The sequence below is a fragment of the Lycorma delicatula genome, chromosome 12 (assembly GCF_047948215.1).
Source record: "Lycorma delicatula isolate Av1 chromosome 12, ASM4794821v1, whole genome shotgun sequence".
Taxonomy (NCBI): Eukaryota; Metazoa; Arthropoda; class Insecta; order Hemiptera; family Fulgoridae; genus Lycorma; species Lycorma delicatula.
Window position 1 is genome coordinate 17,160,284 of NC_134466.1, and position 18,729 is coordinate 17,179,012.

General features: G+C 29.5%; 1 protein-coding gene across 2 annotated transcripts in view; it reads right to left on the reverse strand.

Moving 5' to 3' along the window:
• The window catches only part of LOC142332941 (uncharacterized), a 176,888-nt gene that overhangs the window by 23,849 nt on the left and 134,310 nt on the right, over positions 1 to 18,729 (reverse strand). For both annotated transcript variants that reach the window (XM_075379656.1, XM_075379655.1), the window contains exons 4-6: positions 13,756 to 13,879; positions 8,203 to 8,359; positions 3,252 to 3,627 (exon numbers count right to left, since the gene is read on the reverse strand). In XM_075379656.1, coding sequence (XP_075235771.1) covers positions 3,252 to 3,627; positions 8,203 to 8,359; positions 13,756 to 13,879 — 657 coding nt within the window. The remainder of the gene's footprint in view (positions 1 to 3,251; positions 3,628 to 8,202; positions 8,360 to 13,755; positions 13,880 to 18,729) is intronic.

The window sequence follows — 18,729 nt, forward strand, 5'->3', positions numbered from 1 at the left end:
CTGATATATTTTTTTGTAACATGGCCAATAAACGTATTAGTTTAGTAGAAATTAAAATAAATATTGTGTGAAAATTGCAGAGTTGACTTTGATTTGATCTCAGAATTTTCTGGATGAAAGACTGACATTACACATCTTTACAAACGCAAATCACAATTAAAATTAAAAAACGTTTTGAGAATTTTGGTGTATTACAAAAAATTGAAAAATAAAATAAGATCATCTAAACTGTGAATAATAAATAAAAAAAACCAATAAAAATTGGTGTAATAACTGAGAAACATAGGTTACAAATTATGTAAGTACTATATATAATAATAATAATCTGTGGTAATGACCACAGCAGCTAATATCACAATTTGCATGAAAAAATCAAAAATGGAATGCCAGGACTACACTTTTTTTCAGTAGATAAGATCAGTGGCAAAATTCTGCATTACTATTGAAATTATTGTATAATTTAATGTGTTACACTGCTTGATGATTCATATTTATCACCATCCTTATATCATAACTCAAAAATAAACTATTAACACGATAAATGAAGTACACAACAAAGAACTGTTAAAAAGTATCATTACAGAAATATACTAAGTGATTAATGGAAATAATGAATACTAACCACAAGATTGGTTACTAATACATACAAATGTTATAACAGCATAGTTGGATAGCGCTGAAAAAAAATTAATTTTTAATATTTTATATTTTTTTTTTAATGAATCAATTCTTTTGAACAGATTTAATGAAAAAAAATTGATAACCAACTGATTTATTTTTATCAAAATTTTTAAATGAATCATACTTAAATAGGTTGTTAGTAATCATACTTTTTACGGTAATTGTACTTTGGTATATATATTGTATATATAATCTAACAATAAATATCATAAATTTTATACATGTCATTACTTTATACAGATTAATTTTTTTTCACAGATGATATATAATGTACTGTAAAATTTGTCTGAACAAGTTTAAAATAAATGAAATGTCGTTAAAAAAATATTAATTAAAAATATAAACTTTTACGACAGACCAATACAAATTTTATAATATGTTTTTAAAAACTTACTTTTAAACATTCTAGTTATATTAGCGATCACTTCATTGACAGGTGCTGCTGTTCTCACTCGTTTTTATAATAGCTTCACCAGACACTGGAGATATTCACAAAGATGACTGAATACTTACTAAAATAGCTTTTTTTAGAAACATTTTATTATAAAATTTAATTTTGTTTGTCATTGGAAAAATTTATATTTTTAATTAATAATATCACGGACTGTTATAGACAAAACACGACAAGCAAACTCTGCAGAAAATCAGTGAGTGGAACATATTCATATAACATTACGGTGGATAGAAAATACTTGTGATATAAGTGAAAATAATAGATTTAACTGCAAGAATCGGCAGCTATTATACGAGTAGATATCTACATTAATGGTTTATTGTTTGGTTTAATACTTCAACAAATTGAGTAATTCTGGTGATAGAGTTTTCACCAGAAAGAAATTTTCCTTAAGGAAGTTTGAGCTCATTCTAGGATAGACCTTCAGTATATGCAGGAAAATAAGTTTATACAGCACGTATCAGAACTGATCAATGCAAAATCATTTATCTAATGAGTTGCATTAATTCAAGAGACTCTCCCTCCCCATAAATCTAATCTCTAGAGAATTTAGGCAGCATATATGCCCACTGCTTGGAGAAGACCTCACAGTACTTTACTGGATGGAATCGGTTGCCTTTTTCATTTTCTACCAGTTCCTTTTTTATTATTCATCTTTTCCTGCTATTCTTGATTACTTTTTTCCTGATGGTGTTATTTAGTTCTAGACCAGAAATCATATTCATATAATTTTTTATTATTAATACTGCCAAAGTTATTAGTGTAAATAATTTGTACATATTAGAGAGACAAGCAAAAAATTTGGGTTTTTCATTATCATAATTTTTTGTATTACTAATAGTATATTTAAAAGTTTATTGACAAAGTAATATTGGTTTTTTAAAAGTAACTAACTGGTTTAATTTTATTTAAAATAAACTGGTGGAAAATTTTGATTGTTACTGGGGTTTTTTCCCTGCTGTCTGTAAGAAAGTTTGGTGATTTTTTAATAGTTAATAATAAAGGGTGTAGAATGTATACATGTATATGAAAATTTTGCCTTCTTTTAGGGAAATCAGCTATTGAAACTGTTTTGTTATTTCAAAATGCTTTTAGGGAATAAACTTCAAATAAAAACAGCTTTAATCAAATGAAATGAAATGAAGAAAATCTTGAAAAGTTCCATAAACAATGAAGCTAGTCACCAGACAACGATGAAATTTCTGAATTTATTGGTTTGAGATAATTAGGAAATCTTAATTGAAAATTTTAAAACTAAACAAGTTTCAACAGAATTTGTTCCTTACTGGTCGTGGATAAAGGATAAAAAACATAATTAGTAATATATATTTTGATTTCAGAGACTTTAAGTCTCTTCTGAAGTTGTGACTGAAAGTGAGAATTGATGTACAGTTGTAACCCCAGAAACAAAATAAGTGTTAAACTAATGAAAACATGAATTTTATTAAAATCAGTTAGATATACTCAAACGTTAAAAATTATATATATTTTTTTTTAATGATGTTAACAAAATAATATACTTGTTTCTCTTGGAGAAATTATGAATCGACAAAATTTTATTTGGAGATATAGAAAAAATCATACAATTGTGCTTTTACCGCAACAATATGTGCAGTCACACACATTTAAAAGCCATGGTCACATGGCTTTAAATATGCAACAACTTTTAGCAAAAAACAACAGGTGGTTACACATTATTTTTCCCATTCATTATTGTTTTATAATAGAACTTATTTTATAACTCTTTCTGTTTGCCTACATAAAACATCAAATGAAGGGGAAATGTTTTTTTGATGTCAATAAAGTAAACACAAGCAGGTATAAACTACATTAGCATTAAAAAAATGCTATTGCAAGTGTTTACAGCAACAAGAAAAATATTGGAAAAGTATATGCAGTCAAAGGAGAGTATATGAAGGTGATAAGTTATAAATTTTATTATACTTAATAAACCGTAAAAAAAAATCTTATTATTTTTCAGATTCCACTTCTGTAGTTTAGTAGGATAAGTAGATAAGGTAAAACAAAACTGATTTGTTTTTAGTTTCATAGGTGATCTATATTTGTCAATAAGAATACAAAGAGTTCTCTCTTTGCTGTTTAGAATTAACTCTACCTGAGGCACAACAGTAGTAGCTGGTTGAGCTGTCGTCGTCGTACTCAAAGGCAATGACGTAGTTGTACTCAGAGGAGGAGGTGGAGGTGGTGCAGTTCGGCTTTGTGTAGAAGATAATTGATTGTGATGATGGAAATGTTGATGCTGGTGTTGATGATGATGATGATGGTGGTGATGAGGTGGTGAAGAAAGAGGAGGAGCAGCAGACGGTTGAGGTCGTTTGGCTGTAGTCGTCGACAAAGGAGAAAATGTCGTTTGCTGTTCGCTCTCAAAATTATTATCTTCAACTGGTTCACCATCTTCTATTTTTTGACAGTCTTCATCTTCATCTGGATTACATTCTTCTTCTACTATATCCTCACTCTCTGGTTCAATCCTTTTAACAAGAAATAGAATGATTAAGAAAAAGTCACAAAATTCTTTGTAAATTTTAAAAATCACAAATTATCAGTATAGTTAAAATTAAGCTTACTTAAATTAAAAAAATACAAATTCATGTACACCGCTAATCATTATTAAAAAAGATTTCATGAAGTATTCATATTACCAATAACCCATAATGAATAAATATTGATATTATTTTACATCCATTAATCGAATTTATGGCTCTTGACTAACCTCAATCATAGTACTAACTGTAACATGGATGGGTACAAGACATTTATGAGATACTTTTCATTATTAATTCCTTTACAAGTTTTGTTTATTTGCTTTATGTGTTTTTTAAATGTTTATTGTTTATTATACTTACTTTTTACAAATTTTTATTAAAAACTTTATTGTCCAATTAAGAAAGTAAAAAATAAATACAATTAATTAACTAAATACAAGGTATTTATCTGGACAGTAAAGATAATCTTTTCAAATATATTCCAATTAATATAATACATATATATTGGTGATAATTTGTAAAGGCTGATATTTCATACTGATGCTTTGTAATTGGATTTAGAATGTTTTGATTTTATTGTCATACACATAGTTTTATAAGTGTGTTGCGGCTATATGTTTGTGTTACTCCTTAAGGTTAATGGTATATTTTGTAGTACTCTTTTAGAATTTGTCATTGAAAAGGGTAGTGAGACATTTTTAAATTGTTATTTTATTAAATAATTACTAATGTCAGTAAAATTAATAAAATATTATTATATTAGAGTAAAAATGATCAGTTCACTATATTCTATCTTATGATTAATAATTATCTAGAGAGTAACTTTTATACCCGCTGTAGACAATAAGCAACAATTCTGTACATTTCCCTTTGAGAGATTAAGATATTTTTATTTTCAAGTTTAGAACAGAAGTTTGTTTAATCAATAAGTTTAAACAATTGAAATACGATGGAAAGCAAAAAGGTTTGTTGTACATACATAAAATGAAAATGTATTGATGTAATTGAAGACTTTTTTTTTGTTTTATATTAATAATGTTTGTATTTTTTTATAATTATAATTTAATTCAATTTTTTTTATTAGCATTTTGTCAGTTTTGATGACAAAAAAGAGTTCCCACTGTATAATTACACGCTCCAAGCGTGCTTTCATATTTGTTGTAGTCATATCATAAGTTTTTCTATGCTTTCTCATGTATAACTACTGATAATCATACTGGATTCGGTAAGTGATTTCAGGAATAGGCTGCATTAGGAATGGGAGGGAAGACAGAATGTCGGTGACTTGACGATAGAAGTTCTGCTTCCCCACACCTCACTGTCACCTATGACTAAGAAAATAGCAAATGCCATTTTGAAACCAAAAATTTTATAAAAAGTTATTACACAAATATTTTACTGCTAATAACAAGGAACCTTAGCCCAAAATTTCATACAAAATAAGAAAATTCATTTAGCCGTAACTGTATCACAAATACATAAAATGCCAAAACATCAAGTTAAAAATGAATTTAGGTTCAGCTTCTTTCTGTCAATAAACAATAAATAGTAAGCACAATTTTTTTGCCAATAAATAAATCTTTTATTCTGATCAATAGATAAAATACATTTTATATATCATCTCAGGAACTGGTAGACATGCTACTCAACAGATAAAAATTGGAACTGCCCAGTATTTCCCTTGATAGATCAAGGGAAACTGTGATAAAATGTTGATCACATCAGCATCACAGAATATATAATTAATTATAAGATAAAAAATAGATAAAAGGATTTAAAATTAACGTCCATATTAATTATTTAAAACATAAACGTATGAAATAACATTAAGGTAACCGCATAAAGATAATACATTTTTAAAAAACTCATTACAGAATAATTCACAATTCAAAAAAATGTTAATGAATATTATTTCAACTCATATTTATGTAAAAATTGAATGGGATGCAGAAAATTCAGGGTTTTTAAAAAAAATTAATTATTATTTAAAAATTCATGAGTAATATTGTTTCCGTACAAAAAAACCTTTTAAGTGTTTTTTAAATAAATTGTTGGGATGATTTTCAAAATATTTTGGTAATTTATTAAAAATGGCGACAGAAATATAATAAAACACTCTCTCTCTCATAAGCCAAAGTATTTCATCAAGTTACACAAAAACATTTCTGATGACTGGTTCAGTAGGGGTGGATTATTGCTATTTTTAAAGAATGAGTGATTATTCATTTTAGCAAAGATTGAGCATTCATAAATATAAACACAAGAATACATTAACAATTTTATTAATCAAGACAGTAATGATTGATACCAGTTGATGTGTCCATAAGAAATATTCAATTTCTTCTCCATCACTTTCCCAGTAATGTAGCTGTTTTCATGAATCATGTCATTTATACGAGTAGTACTATTATTCAACATATTGTCAATATTCTTTCCAACTCTGAAAGACAGTTGTTAATAGCCTTTCTGCCAGTAATTGTTACTGATACCCAACTACCCATTCTTGAATGACAGACTCCATTTTGTAGTCGCTTGATGTAAAATTACAGTCGCCATTCATTTCAAGGAACTGCAATATTTTTAATTTATTTTTTTATAAAAAAATGAGTATGATGCATGGACTTGGTGACATCTAGTTAACATCCCACCTGTAATGAACACGTCTTTCTTCATTCATAACAGATTAATTGCTAATCCATCTTATGTTTTTGAAAGGCATGTGTACCAAGTGTTGCTTCGTACTAAGAGCGAGATACTCCTGTGTTTGATCGATCAAAATTTAACTTGGAAGCCCTATTTAGAATACAAAGTTAAACTGAATAACTTTAACATTTTATATTTTACTACACAGTGTGTTAGGTAACATGTCACTGATGAAGTTTTTTGCTGCAGTTTCAAATGCATATCGATCTTATAAGTTATGTATGTAGTTTTGATAAGGGGTCGTGCATCGTATACAGATGAGGTTGTTAGAGTTCAGAGAAGAGTAGTAGGTATCCTTGTTATCAGTAAAGTTTATTGAGGATAACCAAACAAAATTTTATTGAACTATAAAATTCTGATTCTCCTTATTATTTATATTCTGCAGCAAGTAACATTTACGTATATAAGAATAAATGTAATTTTTCACTGTGATGCTCATAGTAATAAGACTAACATATAGATAAAACACATACACAAAGTTCATAAGACTTAGGAAATAATATTTTTCAATTATATTCCAGTAAATACAAAAGTAATGACTTTTGATAAATTTAAGGTGAACTGAATTATATTACAAAAATTTTAAAAAAATTTTAAAAACTTGTTTTACCTGTTTTAGTCATACTTTAATCAAATTATTATTATCATAACTGCATGAGTTTAATTAGTAGGTTAATTTGGATTTCAAAAGATAATGCCACATATTGAAACCCTACTTAGCCATTTTGCAGATTTCGTAGTTTTTTACACCTGCACCCTTATTTTAATTTCATATGGGGGGGGGATGTTTGCAGAAGTAATGGTGGAATATTGTAGTGCCACCCGACCTTAGTAACTGTGCAAAATTTTAACAAATAGGCAATAACAGGAAGTATGTTAAATTATTAATCTTGCACCCTTAATTTCCACTTTTAATTTACCCCCTACAAAGGGATATTTACAAAAGTAATGGTGGAATATTGTATTGTCACCTCACCTTAGTAACTGCAAAATTTCATCAATGGGCAATGTCAGGTAGTTTGTTAAATTAAGGATTTGATGATAAACATGAAAAAAACATTGTGACTTAAAGAAAAGTAAGTAAAAAAGGTATTTTTAAATGATCCATTTAATACATCTGAAAAATTTTTTAAAATACAGATTATAGATTTGTCAAGCCTCCTTTCCAGTTACAATACCAGTTATTTATTTAACTGTGAATAATTACTTTTTTAAGCATTTAAAAAAATTTGCTACACATCTTACAATCATGAAGTATTACTTTGAATTTTAATTTTTTGTATTTTACTGGTCTGTATTCTCTTTGTTAATAACCAAAGTGTCTAACAGTAAATTTTCTAATTAAAAAGGTAAATAAATTAATTTAAATTCTATTATGTAAAAAAATTGATTTTTATTCTTTTGAACTCTTGTATACAGTAAAAACAAACTACAGAGCTACCTGAGAATAGACTCAGTTTTACTAAAGAAATACTCCTTTTTATCTTTAGAATTTCAGTCTGAAAGAATCCAACTGAAATATACACATAAATTATTAAACCAGGTCCTTATAAAAGGGTGGTGAATTTCAGTGTTTCTATATATTATTATTATTGCATTTCATTTTACAGTTTATTAGGTTTATCTGATGTGTGAGTTTTGATAAAATAAATTTAAAAAAACAACATTACTGTTAATAATAATAATAAAAATGGAGCATCTCAAGGAATTTAAAGGTTGCCTAATTTAAATTATTTGGGTGAGGTCAACCACAAATCTTTTGAAACTCGTTTTTATAACTGAAAATTGCATGCATTACAATCATATAAACCACAAATCACAGATAACTATTAAGAAATAGCAATATATTTAACTTACCCAAACCCATGAGCTCTATTTCCATACAATTCTAAATTCAGATCAAAGAAGCTTTCACTCTTACTGCAGTCAACTTCATCCAGTCTCTCACATACCCTTGTCTCTTGATCAAACACAGTACCATTAAGGCAAAGAAATTTTATGTCTGTAATTTCTCCTAAAAATTATTAAAATTTAATCTATATAATAAAAATAATAAATAAATACTTCATTCAAATCTAAATAAAATTATATAAATATAAATTATATCAGGAATAAATTTATGAAAATTTAAAATTATGTCAGGAATTAATTTAGATGTAATTCTAAATAGAAAAAAAAGGAACCGTCTCATCATATACCAAGAAGGATCAGGGGAAACCATAAGAAAACCTTAACAAGAATTGCATAATAAAATGCAAGATTAATATTACTAAGTATAAAATTTATATTCAAAACCATTAAATAACAAACCTAAGTACATATTTAAATCATACAGTGTTATTTAAACACTCATTAAAATACGATTCATAAATTTTAACTGTTAAAAATAAAATTGTTCAATTTAATTATAAATTGGTCAGAAGAACTATTAGACTGTAACAGTAATAACTTTTTAAAAGATGACAGAAAATTTCTTGAAGGCCAAAGCATGAATGGTGACTGTAAATGTAATGTTCATAACATTGCAAATGAAAAGAAACAGTTAAATGAAACAAATATGGAATAAAAGTACATTTTATTTTGTTACAAAAACTTACATTTACTTTGCCACGTAATCACCATTTATTAATCTAGCTATATTTCTCCCAACAGTGAACCAGTTTTCTCATTCAATTAAGATTGTTGGTGGTCTTTCATTGATACATGACCTCACTAGGCTCTTTAGTTTATCATCTGTGATGGAATTAAAACCCTTCATATCCCATTTTAATTGAGGAAAATTTGAAAATAACAGGGCGCCAAGCTGGTGAGTATGGAGAGTGTAGAATAAGTTCAAATTTCTACTTCACAAGAGCCCTCGACATTGCATGTGACGTTTATGGCCAAGTATTATCAAGCTGCAAAATTATTGGTTCTGTAGATCTTTGAACACAACATATACATTTCCTAAGGTGTTTATCATCTCTAAGTAGCGCACAAAATTTACAGTCGACCCAACTTCCAGGTAGTCAATCACGTACATGGGTTTGGAACCCCAGAACACTGTCAAGAGAATTTTTTTGTAGAGAGCTGTTTTCTTTTTTTTTAATTTTTCTGATTATGACATAAGACAGTGACCACAAAGATAACTTCCAAATGAAGTCATCTTCCTCTCCACAGTAATACTTAAGAGGACTGTTTACAACAAACCTTTCATTGTTGTTTGTTCTTTTCTGTGGGTTTGCATGATACCCACCGCAATCAGATTTTATGGTAACGTAGTTGCATTCTGATTGTTCTTCTGATATGCCTATCTGGGTGGAGATGCGTTGTTGAGTGATTCAACAGTCATTTTAAATCGATTAATCCACCTTTGGTGCTTCTTGCTCATTAGTCGCTTTACCAAGTTCTTTTGCACAAAATTTTATCGCTAACCTATTCACAGTACTTTGATCAACAATTTCATCATCATAAATGGTTTTTAGACGACTATGAATTTCACTAGTGTTCATTTTTACTGCTGTTAAAAATTCACTGAACGTTTTAGAAGCGTTGATGTTGCCCCATACTCGCTCCAAAACAATGTCAACCGACAGAAAATGAGTGGCATGGATCAACAAGTTCTGGAATTTTTATAATAGAGAAACTACAAGATGCAGCACCTATCGCTTTGTGAGAAATTTTATTCTCCTGTACATTCCAGTGTGCATTAAATTTCAGTCACCCCTCATATTACGCTAAATAACACAAAAGTAGTTCTGCTGTTTGGTTTGATTATGGATCAGTTTTCTGCCATGATTTTTGATATTTCATTCACGAATATGTACAATAATTACCAAATACTCATATTTACAGATATCAAATAACAATCTAAAACAAATTCTTTTATTTTAAAACTTATTTTGACTTTTTTTACAAAGACCAAGACATAATATTACACTTCTAATGGGAATACAAAATGAAGCATACCACAAACATAATAATAAATAATTACTTGTACTTGTAATATAATTATAAGTTTAACTATTTATTATTAAGAAACAAAATCAATAAAAACTATGGTCTTAAGAGCATAAGAAAAAGAATGTAAATAAGACTGTAAATATACAATGATTAAGTTACTTCAAATAAATGGGCGGGAAGATTAGTGAAGACTTATGCCGCAGTTAGAAAATTAAAATAAGAATTTCTATAGTGTAAAACGGTTTTAATATGATAAACGATTGCTTGCTATATGGGCATCCAGGTCAAAATCTGAGGAAATTTTTGGAAAAAAGAAATGTAACACTATGTGGAACAGAAACGTAGACCCTGAGGAAGGAATGTGAAATAAGACCAGAAGAATTAAAATCAAGGATCAATGAAAATAAAAGGCGGAATATGGAAGTACAAGGAATCAAAAAAAGATCGATTACTTAGTAGATTAGTTATAAGACCTGCCAGATGATACACCCATATCATCATAACAATTATATTGTGCTTCAGATTGAATCGATATGATTTTGATCTTGTTTTGAATGAAACCGATTTGATTGCCCGATGCGAATTTATCATGTAGCAATGCATGCTGATAGAAACATCCATTTGTAGTACTTTCTAAGAATTGTAAATTAAATGTTATAATTGGTTTTTTCATTATCATTTGTATATTTATTAATATTTTTATTCTTTACATTAATTTTTTGTATATTTATATTTCATTGTATAATTTTTTTTTATGTAAATCTTTTGTAAACGTTTTTGACTGTTTTTCAGTTTAGCTAACAAGATACCCAAGGGATATCTTACTGTTGATGTCAGAAAAGTATTGCTGTTATCAATAATGGTATCACAATCCATGTAATTAACAGTGACACATCTACCCGAGAAGCAATTTTTTTTTTTTTGTTGTAAAGCAAATCATAGAAACGTTTAGAAGCATACAAGAGTCAAAGAAACTTCCAGATAACATGCAATACTATCAAAATGTAATTCAATACATAATCACAAACACTCAATGTAATACTAATATTATTTTCTTTTACTTCTTCTTCTCTTGAATCCAAAGGTTGGTGATAGCTTAATCATCTTCAAAGCATTTCCGCTCCAAAGCAATTGTTTGATTTGGTTGTATGGACATTACATTTTGATGTCATTGAGCATGTCATTTGTCTGAGTGTTTAAAAGTGTTTTATAAAATGTCTTGTTGATAGTAATATGATCTTGAATGTGAACTTTTGTATTTGTTTAAGGTTTCCTTGTCCTAAGTTATCTGAGAGCCTATATTCTATACCTTTTATCACATAAAATGAGGCCTCGTAACACTTTTTCAGTAATTTCACTTTTGAATATGTAAATTTTTAACTTCAGTACATTTCGTGTTGCTTAAGTATAACACAAATCAATTAGGTGCAGTATCTTTTTATTTCTTGTATCTAATATCCAGATATACACAAATATTATAGCAAGATACTTTTACATCAGTATTAAGTTAAAAGAATACTGAAACTCTTGTTACTTAATCGCGTAAATCTTAAATAACCTTTTCTACATGATACCAATACCGTGTTAATAAATTTTGATTTTTTTTAAACCTCACTGCTCATCATTACAATGTTATGTCGATTTAAAATTATATAATAATCTGTTGAAAGTATAGTATACATGTGTATATATGTAAAACAGTGCAAATATTTTTCATATTTCAAGGAACAATATTTAAATTTATGTAGGTATAACAAAAAAAAATGATCGAATAATTAATGCAAAATTTTCTAAACTCTGTGATGAATACATAGTTTTATATATATATATATATATATATACTAGTGTTTTCCTGTTACTGTTTCACCCACAATATCTTTTTAATAGCAAACTTACTTATTTCACATATGAGTGCTAGCTTACTTGTGTTTCTTGTTGCAGTAAGAGGATATTTATCAGAATTCACTTCGCTCACCCTTTCTGTCTAACTAGATGGCTCTGCCCCTTGAATCCTACTGTATTCGTTAAACTCATGCTGGCGAGAATAATAATAATAAATAGAAACTGAAGCCTGTTCTCAATTTCTAAAAAATATCAGTGTATTGTAATTTCTTCACAGCAACAGTTTGGTCAGTACAGGACCTTATTTCTTTATCTGTTTAGCCTTCAGAACCATCGTAAGGCATTACTTCAGAGGATGAATGACGACGATAAGTATAAATGTAAATGAAGTATAGTCTTGTACGGTCTCAATTCGACCGTTCCTGAGATTTGTGGTTAATTGAAACCCGACCGTCAAAGAACACCGGTATCCACGATCTGGTATTCAAATCCGTATAAAAGTACTACCTTTACTAGGATTTGAACCTTAGAACTCTCGACTTCAAAATCATTTGATTTGCTACGCCGAGTTCACCTCTAGGCCGACCCAGTGAGTTCGGTACAGAACCAGAAACTTTGAGTAATCTAAGAATGCGGGTTTGGGTTTCAAAACAGTCGGGCTCCATCTTTTAAAAATATTGGTCACCCGTACTACGTACGGGTAAAAATGTATATCGCCCGGTTCTTAGCGTCACCCGACAAACTCCACTAGGAGGTGACGGTATTTCGTTTCTCTTTTTTTTAATTACTTTTATTTTATGTTTTTTAATCAAGTAACCGGAGGCAGATGCAGGCAGTCACGTCGTACATACAGTAACAGAAGCTGTGTCAATCGAGCCGCCGTGCCGTGCACCGTCGTACCCCTTAAAAAATCGAAATTCAAAAAACCCAAATGCGATTTTTAGATATTTATCTGAAGAGTATTTGCAAGCCCCAATCTAATGAATATCCCGTTTAGTACAGTCGAAAACGGGAAAATTTGCAATCATTTTTGAAATTTTATTTTAGCTTTCTTCTTCCCTTTCAACGCCGAATTTCAAAAAATTGTTTTTTTAGATATTCACATTAAGATTACACACGCAAAAAATCAAGTAGATATCTACATTTGTTACGGAAAAATCAGGAAAATCGTAAATTTCATTTTAACCATTATTCGGAATTTCAAAAAAATTGTTCTTAATATGAATTTAAACCGTAAGAACAACACGTATACAAATCTCATAAATTTATTTTCAATAGTCTTTGCTGGGCGTTGATGAATCAGTCGGCTAGGACAAGTTGCTTTGTAGGTGTATATGATATATATATATAGTTATAATATCATGTAGATACAATAAAATTATAATTTATATATTTTGCTCATAGGTACTGGGTTCTTCATCTGAGAAGAGAGCAGAAGACTAAAATACGGTTAGAGAATATTAAAAATTATTATTCGACATTGTAGAACGGTAACAATTCTTTTATTCAAATGATTCTGGGTTCAAACGCCAGTTAGACTTGACATTTTTATCACGGAAAAGCCTACTTATATGCGCCGATAGTCCATTAAATATAAATTATCAAACGATTGTAAGTATAACATACCTTTTTGACCGATCGTACACACATGGAACATTTGACAACCGGTTTCGATGTCGGCATAATAACCTCCAATGACTTTACCTTCGCATGAGAAATTAGTCTCCGGTAAGTTGTCAAAGTCCAAATACTGAAATCATAATAAATAAATAAATAAATACACTTATTTACATATAATTTATTTACTACGATAAAAACTAAAATACAAACTCCTTTCTTTTTCCTGTTTAGCCTACGGTAATTACCTTTCAGATAATACTTCAGAGGATGATATGTATGAGTGAAAATGAAGTACGTAAGTCTTGTACAGTCTCAGTTCGACCGTTCCTGAGATGAGTGGTTAATTGAAACCCGACCGCCAAAGAACATCGGTAATCATGATCTAGTATTCAAATCCGTGTAAAAATAATTGCCTTTACTAGGACTTCCAAATCAGCTGATGTGAGAAGACGCGTTCACCACTAGATCGACCCGGTGGGTTAATATACAAACTCAGAGTTAACAAATACGGACAACTTAAACGTAAAAAAAAAAACGTGCCGTACATCAGTTTTAACTTAAAAATATTGTACGTTATATTATACAAATGAAAATTAAAGAAATTAAAAAACTAGCAGGTGGAATTGAGGTTTAAATTCACTAAAATTCTGTGTTAAGAGATCATCAGAAAGAGAAAAAACGTAGACCGAGTACAATATGTTCTAACATAATTCGTGTAAAATGAAAGACTGTAGGGTACAAAAATTAAGTTAAAAGAAGAAGGATGCTAAAAGTTCAAAAACAAAATAATTTGTTAATCTAAAACTAAGCAGTTTCGAGTTACAATTTAAAAAAAAGTAAGTAACAAAATAACAATGAAATTTTACAATATTCTTTAATCACATCTTATTAGTGAACCAAAAAAAAAAAAACAAACTAAAAAAAAACCATTTCAAACAACCGATTTTTAAGTCCACTTTAGAAATGTTTGAGAGTATATAGCTGTAATAAGTTGAACTAATTTCATCAAAATAAATTTATAACATAATTAGCAGACCCGACAATGCTTCGCCGTTGTTAGATTTGAGTAAACGAGTATATATAGATTAAATGAACGCAAATTAAAGTTTGGATAACACATAAAAAAACTGAAAATAACGGAACTTCACAAAATTAAATTTCCCTTTTATTCTTCTCCCTTTTCCCTTCCCCCATTTTCATTTTTACCATTGTCCCTTTTCCCACCCGTTTCCCATTTCCTTTCCTCTCATTATCCCTTTCATTCACCTATTTATCTTTTCCTTATTTCCCTTTTCCCCGTCATCCCCTTTTACCTTTTTCAATTTGTTGCTTTTTCCCCGCGTGTAAATCGGTCCAGTAGTTTTTTAGTCTATAGCGGATATACATATGGGTAACACTGAAATAGAATCGTAAAGTATTTAGTATAGCGTGTGTTGCTTTTACGTCCAACAGATAGCGCTACTTGTTACAGATGTGACATCTTAGGTATATAAATAAAATAGTAGGTATATAAAAACACGCGCGTATTCAAATGCAATGTTGTGTAAAAATTTCAAAATTTATCGGTGAAGAACTTTCGAGGATTTAAGATTTTTAACAAACGAACATTTACATTTTTATTTATATAAACGAGAAGTATTTCTTTTAAAATTATTTCAACAACGGTAAAAGCAAATGACTTTAAAATAACTTCAATTTCACAGATCCAGCAGCAGCAGCAACTCATGTTTCAAGAACTGGCAGAACAGATTCGGTGGATAGCACCTCTCTCCTTTTATATGCAATTTTTGTTCTATACAGTGATAATGTTTGAAGTCAAAATAACAGTATAATATTTTAATTCTTCTAGGTATTTTACTGATTGTTTTTTTTTTTTTTTTTTTTAAATATGTGTAAATTTTCCTATTGTGATACGCTAGAAAATAAAGTGAATCTCGCAATAAATTGGAAAAGTCCCGTTTCTCTCTCGAAAGGCATAATTTTTTTGACGTGAAACGTCTTTAAAATCACATCGAAACATACAGGTACCAGAACAGAAATTTGCAGTGAAACGAAAAGGTCTATATCGTCCTTCTTTCTTTTCTGTTTAGCCTCCGGTAACTACCGTTTAGATAATACTTCAGAAGATGAATGAGGATGATATGTATGAGTGTAAATGAAGTGTAGTCTTGTACATTCTCAGTTCGACCATACTTCAAATGTGTGGTTAATTGAAACCCAACCATCAAAGAACACCGGTATCCACGATCTAGTATTCAAATCCGTGTAAAAATAACTGGCTTTACTAGGACTTGAACGCTGGAACTCTCGACTTCCAAATCAGCTGATTTGGGAAGACGCGTTCACCAGTAGACCAACCCGGTGGGTCCTATATCGTCCTGCCTTAATAATTCCCTAACTATTAGTTTAAAGCGGTGTCATTTTAAAACTTACATGGTCAACTCGACAATACGTCTTGGAGTTTGCGTCACTGGTGAGCGGGTTGTCGGGGAGGAGGCACAGCGCAGATCGGCCAAAATTGACCACTCTTGTTCATTTCCATAAATTAATTGTAAATTAATTGAAATAGCGTAGTCCATAGTGGTTACAACAAAAAAAAGAATGTTACAACTTAATCCTGACAGTAACATAAAACGGTAAAGAATTCTTTTATACAAAGTAGTAAATAAAATATATATAATACTCATTAATTATATAGATAATTTACAATATTTTATGTACATAATAATAAAACTATTAACTAAAATGTCTAATGATGTTTAAAAAAAATTAATGTAAAAAATAAATAAAATTAATGCAACAACAAAGGTTTAAAAAAATATTATATTGATATGACAAATTGAATTTCTTTTAAGATTAACAGAGATGAAACAGCCTTGAAGTAAGATTACATTGCAATTCAAATAACTCAGCTAAACATTAAAAAAGAAGAATCATAAATTTGGCAATATATATTACGATTTACTTGTAATAATAATACGAAAAAATTTATACATAAAATAAATAAAATAACTGAAAATTTTGAAATCTTCCATGTACTGAAAAATTTAAATCTATCTAAGATTGTTATAATTATTAATAAAAAAAAAAAATGTTACCTTAATCAAGACTTAATTGCTACCTTTAATCAGGGTTACCACTGTTACTTTTAGCAACTAAATTAATACAACAGAAGAATATAATCTATAATTTTTTATGTTGAGTATTTTAATCAAATAGTAAATAAATCCACCAAAAATATATTAAACAAAAGTGTGTATCGGTAGAATTAGGAACATAATAAAGATGAGGTTTCTTTATTCATTGTTCTTCTTCTTCTTCCTCTCATCCATTATCCTGGATTGGACGATGGATCACAGAGTTTTTTATTCCTCTTCTGTAATCCTTTTCACCTCTACACCCCTATTTATAATATCTTTTTAACTTTATCTAACCTTTTCTTTACTCTTCCTCCAATTCTCTTTCCATTTACCTTGCAATTCTGTCCTTTATTTGCTCATTCTTTTCTCCTCTTTCTTCCGTATTCGACACACTTTCTACAATTATGAAAGCCCTTACTTCTATGTTCCTGTTGTCTTGCAGATCATTTTTATAAGAAATTTCACCTCCCTAGGATGCAATTTACCCTTTTCCATTCTTTTTTTTAGTCATCCAATGATTTCAGAAACGGTGTGAACTAATGTTATTTTCAGTGCTTAACATTTCCTTGGCGCTTGCTTATCTGTACCGGTCTTCTTAAACTCTGATAAAAATTCCTTGCACTCAGTACTCTTTTATCAATTTCTCCAAGTATCTTCTGCTAGTCGGTAATTCAAATATTTAGAATTTCTTACCGCTTCAATCTTGTAATCTATGCTTATCTTGTAATTTACGCTTTCCTCTTTATCTTTTTTCTGGTTGCCACTAATGCTTTTTTGTTTAATTACTTTCACATCCCTGCCAAAATCCTTTCAGCCCAATAGTTAAGCATTTTTTCAATTTATTTTTATATAACATTGGCATCAGCATTCGGCAAACAAATTTTATTCCAGTTCCATTAGGTGCGCCTTCACTTCTTTACAAATCTCGACACATTATTATCATAAATAATGTTATAATAAAATCCATTAATAATATAAAAAGTATTTCTTTACAATTTATATTAAACATATTCAAGAAGTTTCACAAAGAAACTTCAGGACATGATCTACACAAATCAGCTGATTTGAAAGCCGAGAGTTCCAGCGTTCAAGTCCTAGTAAAGCCAGTTATTTTTACACGGATTTGAATACTAGATCGTGGATACCGGTGTTCTTTGATGGTTGGGTGAAATTAACCACACATCTGAAGTATGGTCGAACTGAGAATGTACAAGACTACACTTCATTTACACTCATACATATCATCCTCATTCATCCTCTGAAGTATTATCTAAACGGTAGTTACCGGAGGCTAAACAGAAAAAAGAGAGGACATGATCTACAAGTAAAAATAAACAAAAAATTCACAATAAAATACAGGTCTGGAAGTGCTTCATTTTCTAGTTTAAGGTTGTAAAAAAATCTTGTTCTGATATTCTGCTCCATAATTAAAGTGAACCCGACTCTCTCTTTTTTCCTGTTTAGCCTCCGGTAACTACCGTTTAGATAATTCTTCAGAGGATGAATGAAGATGATATGCATGAGTGTAAATGAAGTGTAGTCTTGTACATTCTCAGTTCGACCATTCCTGAGATGTGCGGTTAATTGAAACCCAACCACCAAAGAACACCGGTATCCACGATCTAGTATTCAAATCCGTGTAAAAATAACTGGCTTTACTAGGACTTGAACGCTGGAACTCTCGACTTCCAAATCAGCTGATTTGGGAAGACGCGTTCACCACTAGACCAAGCTGGTGGGTTAAAATGAACCCGACTAAAATTCTTGGAACTAAAATAATGTGGTAAATTTGATAGTTTTATAAATTTTTTTTAGTTTTCATGTAGTCTTTGACTTGAAA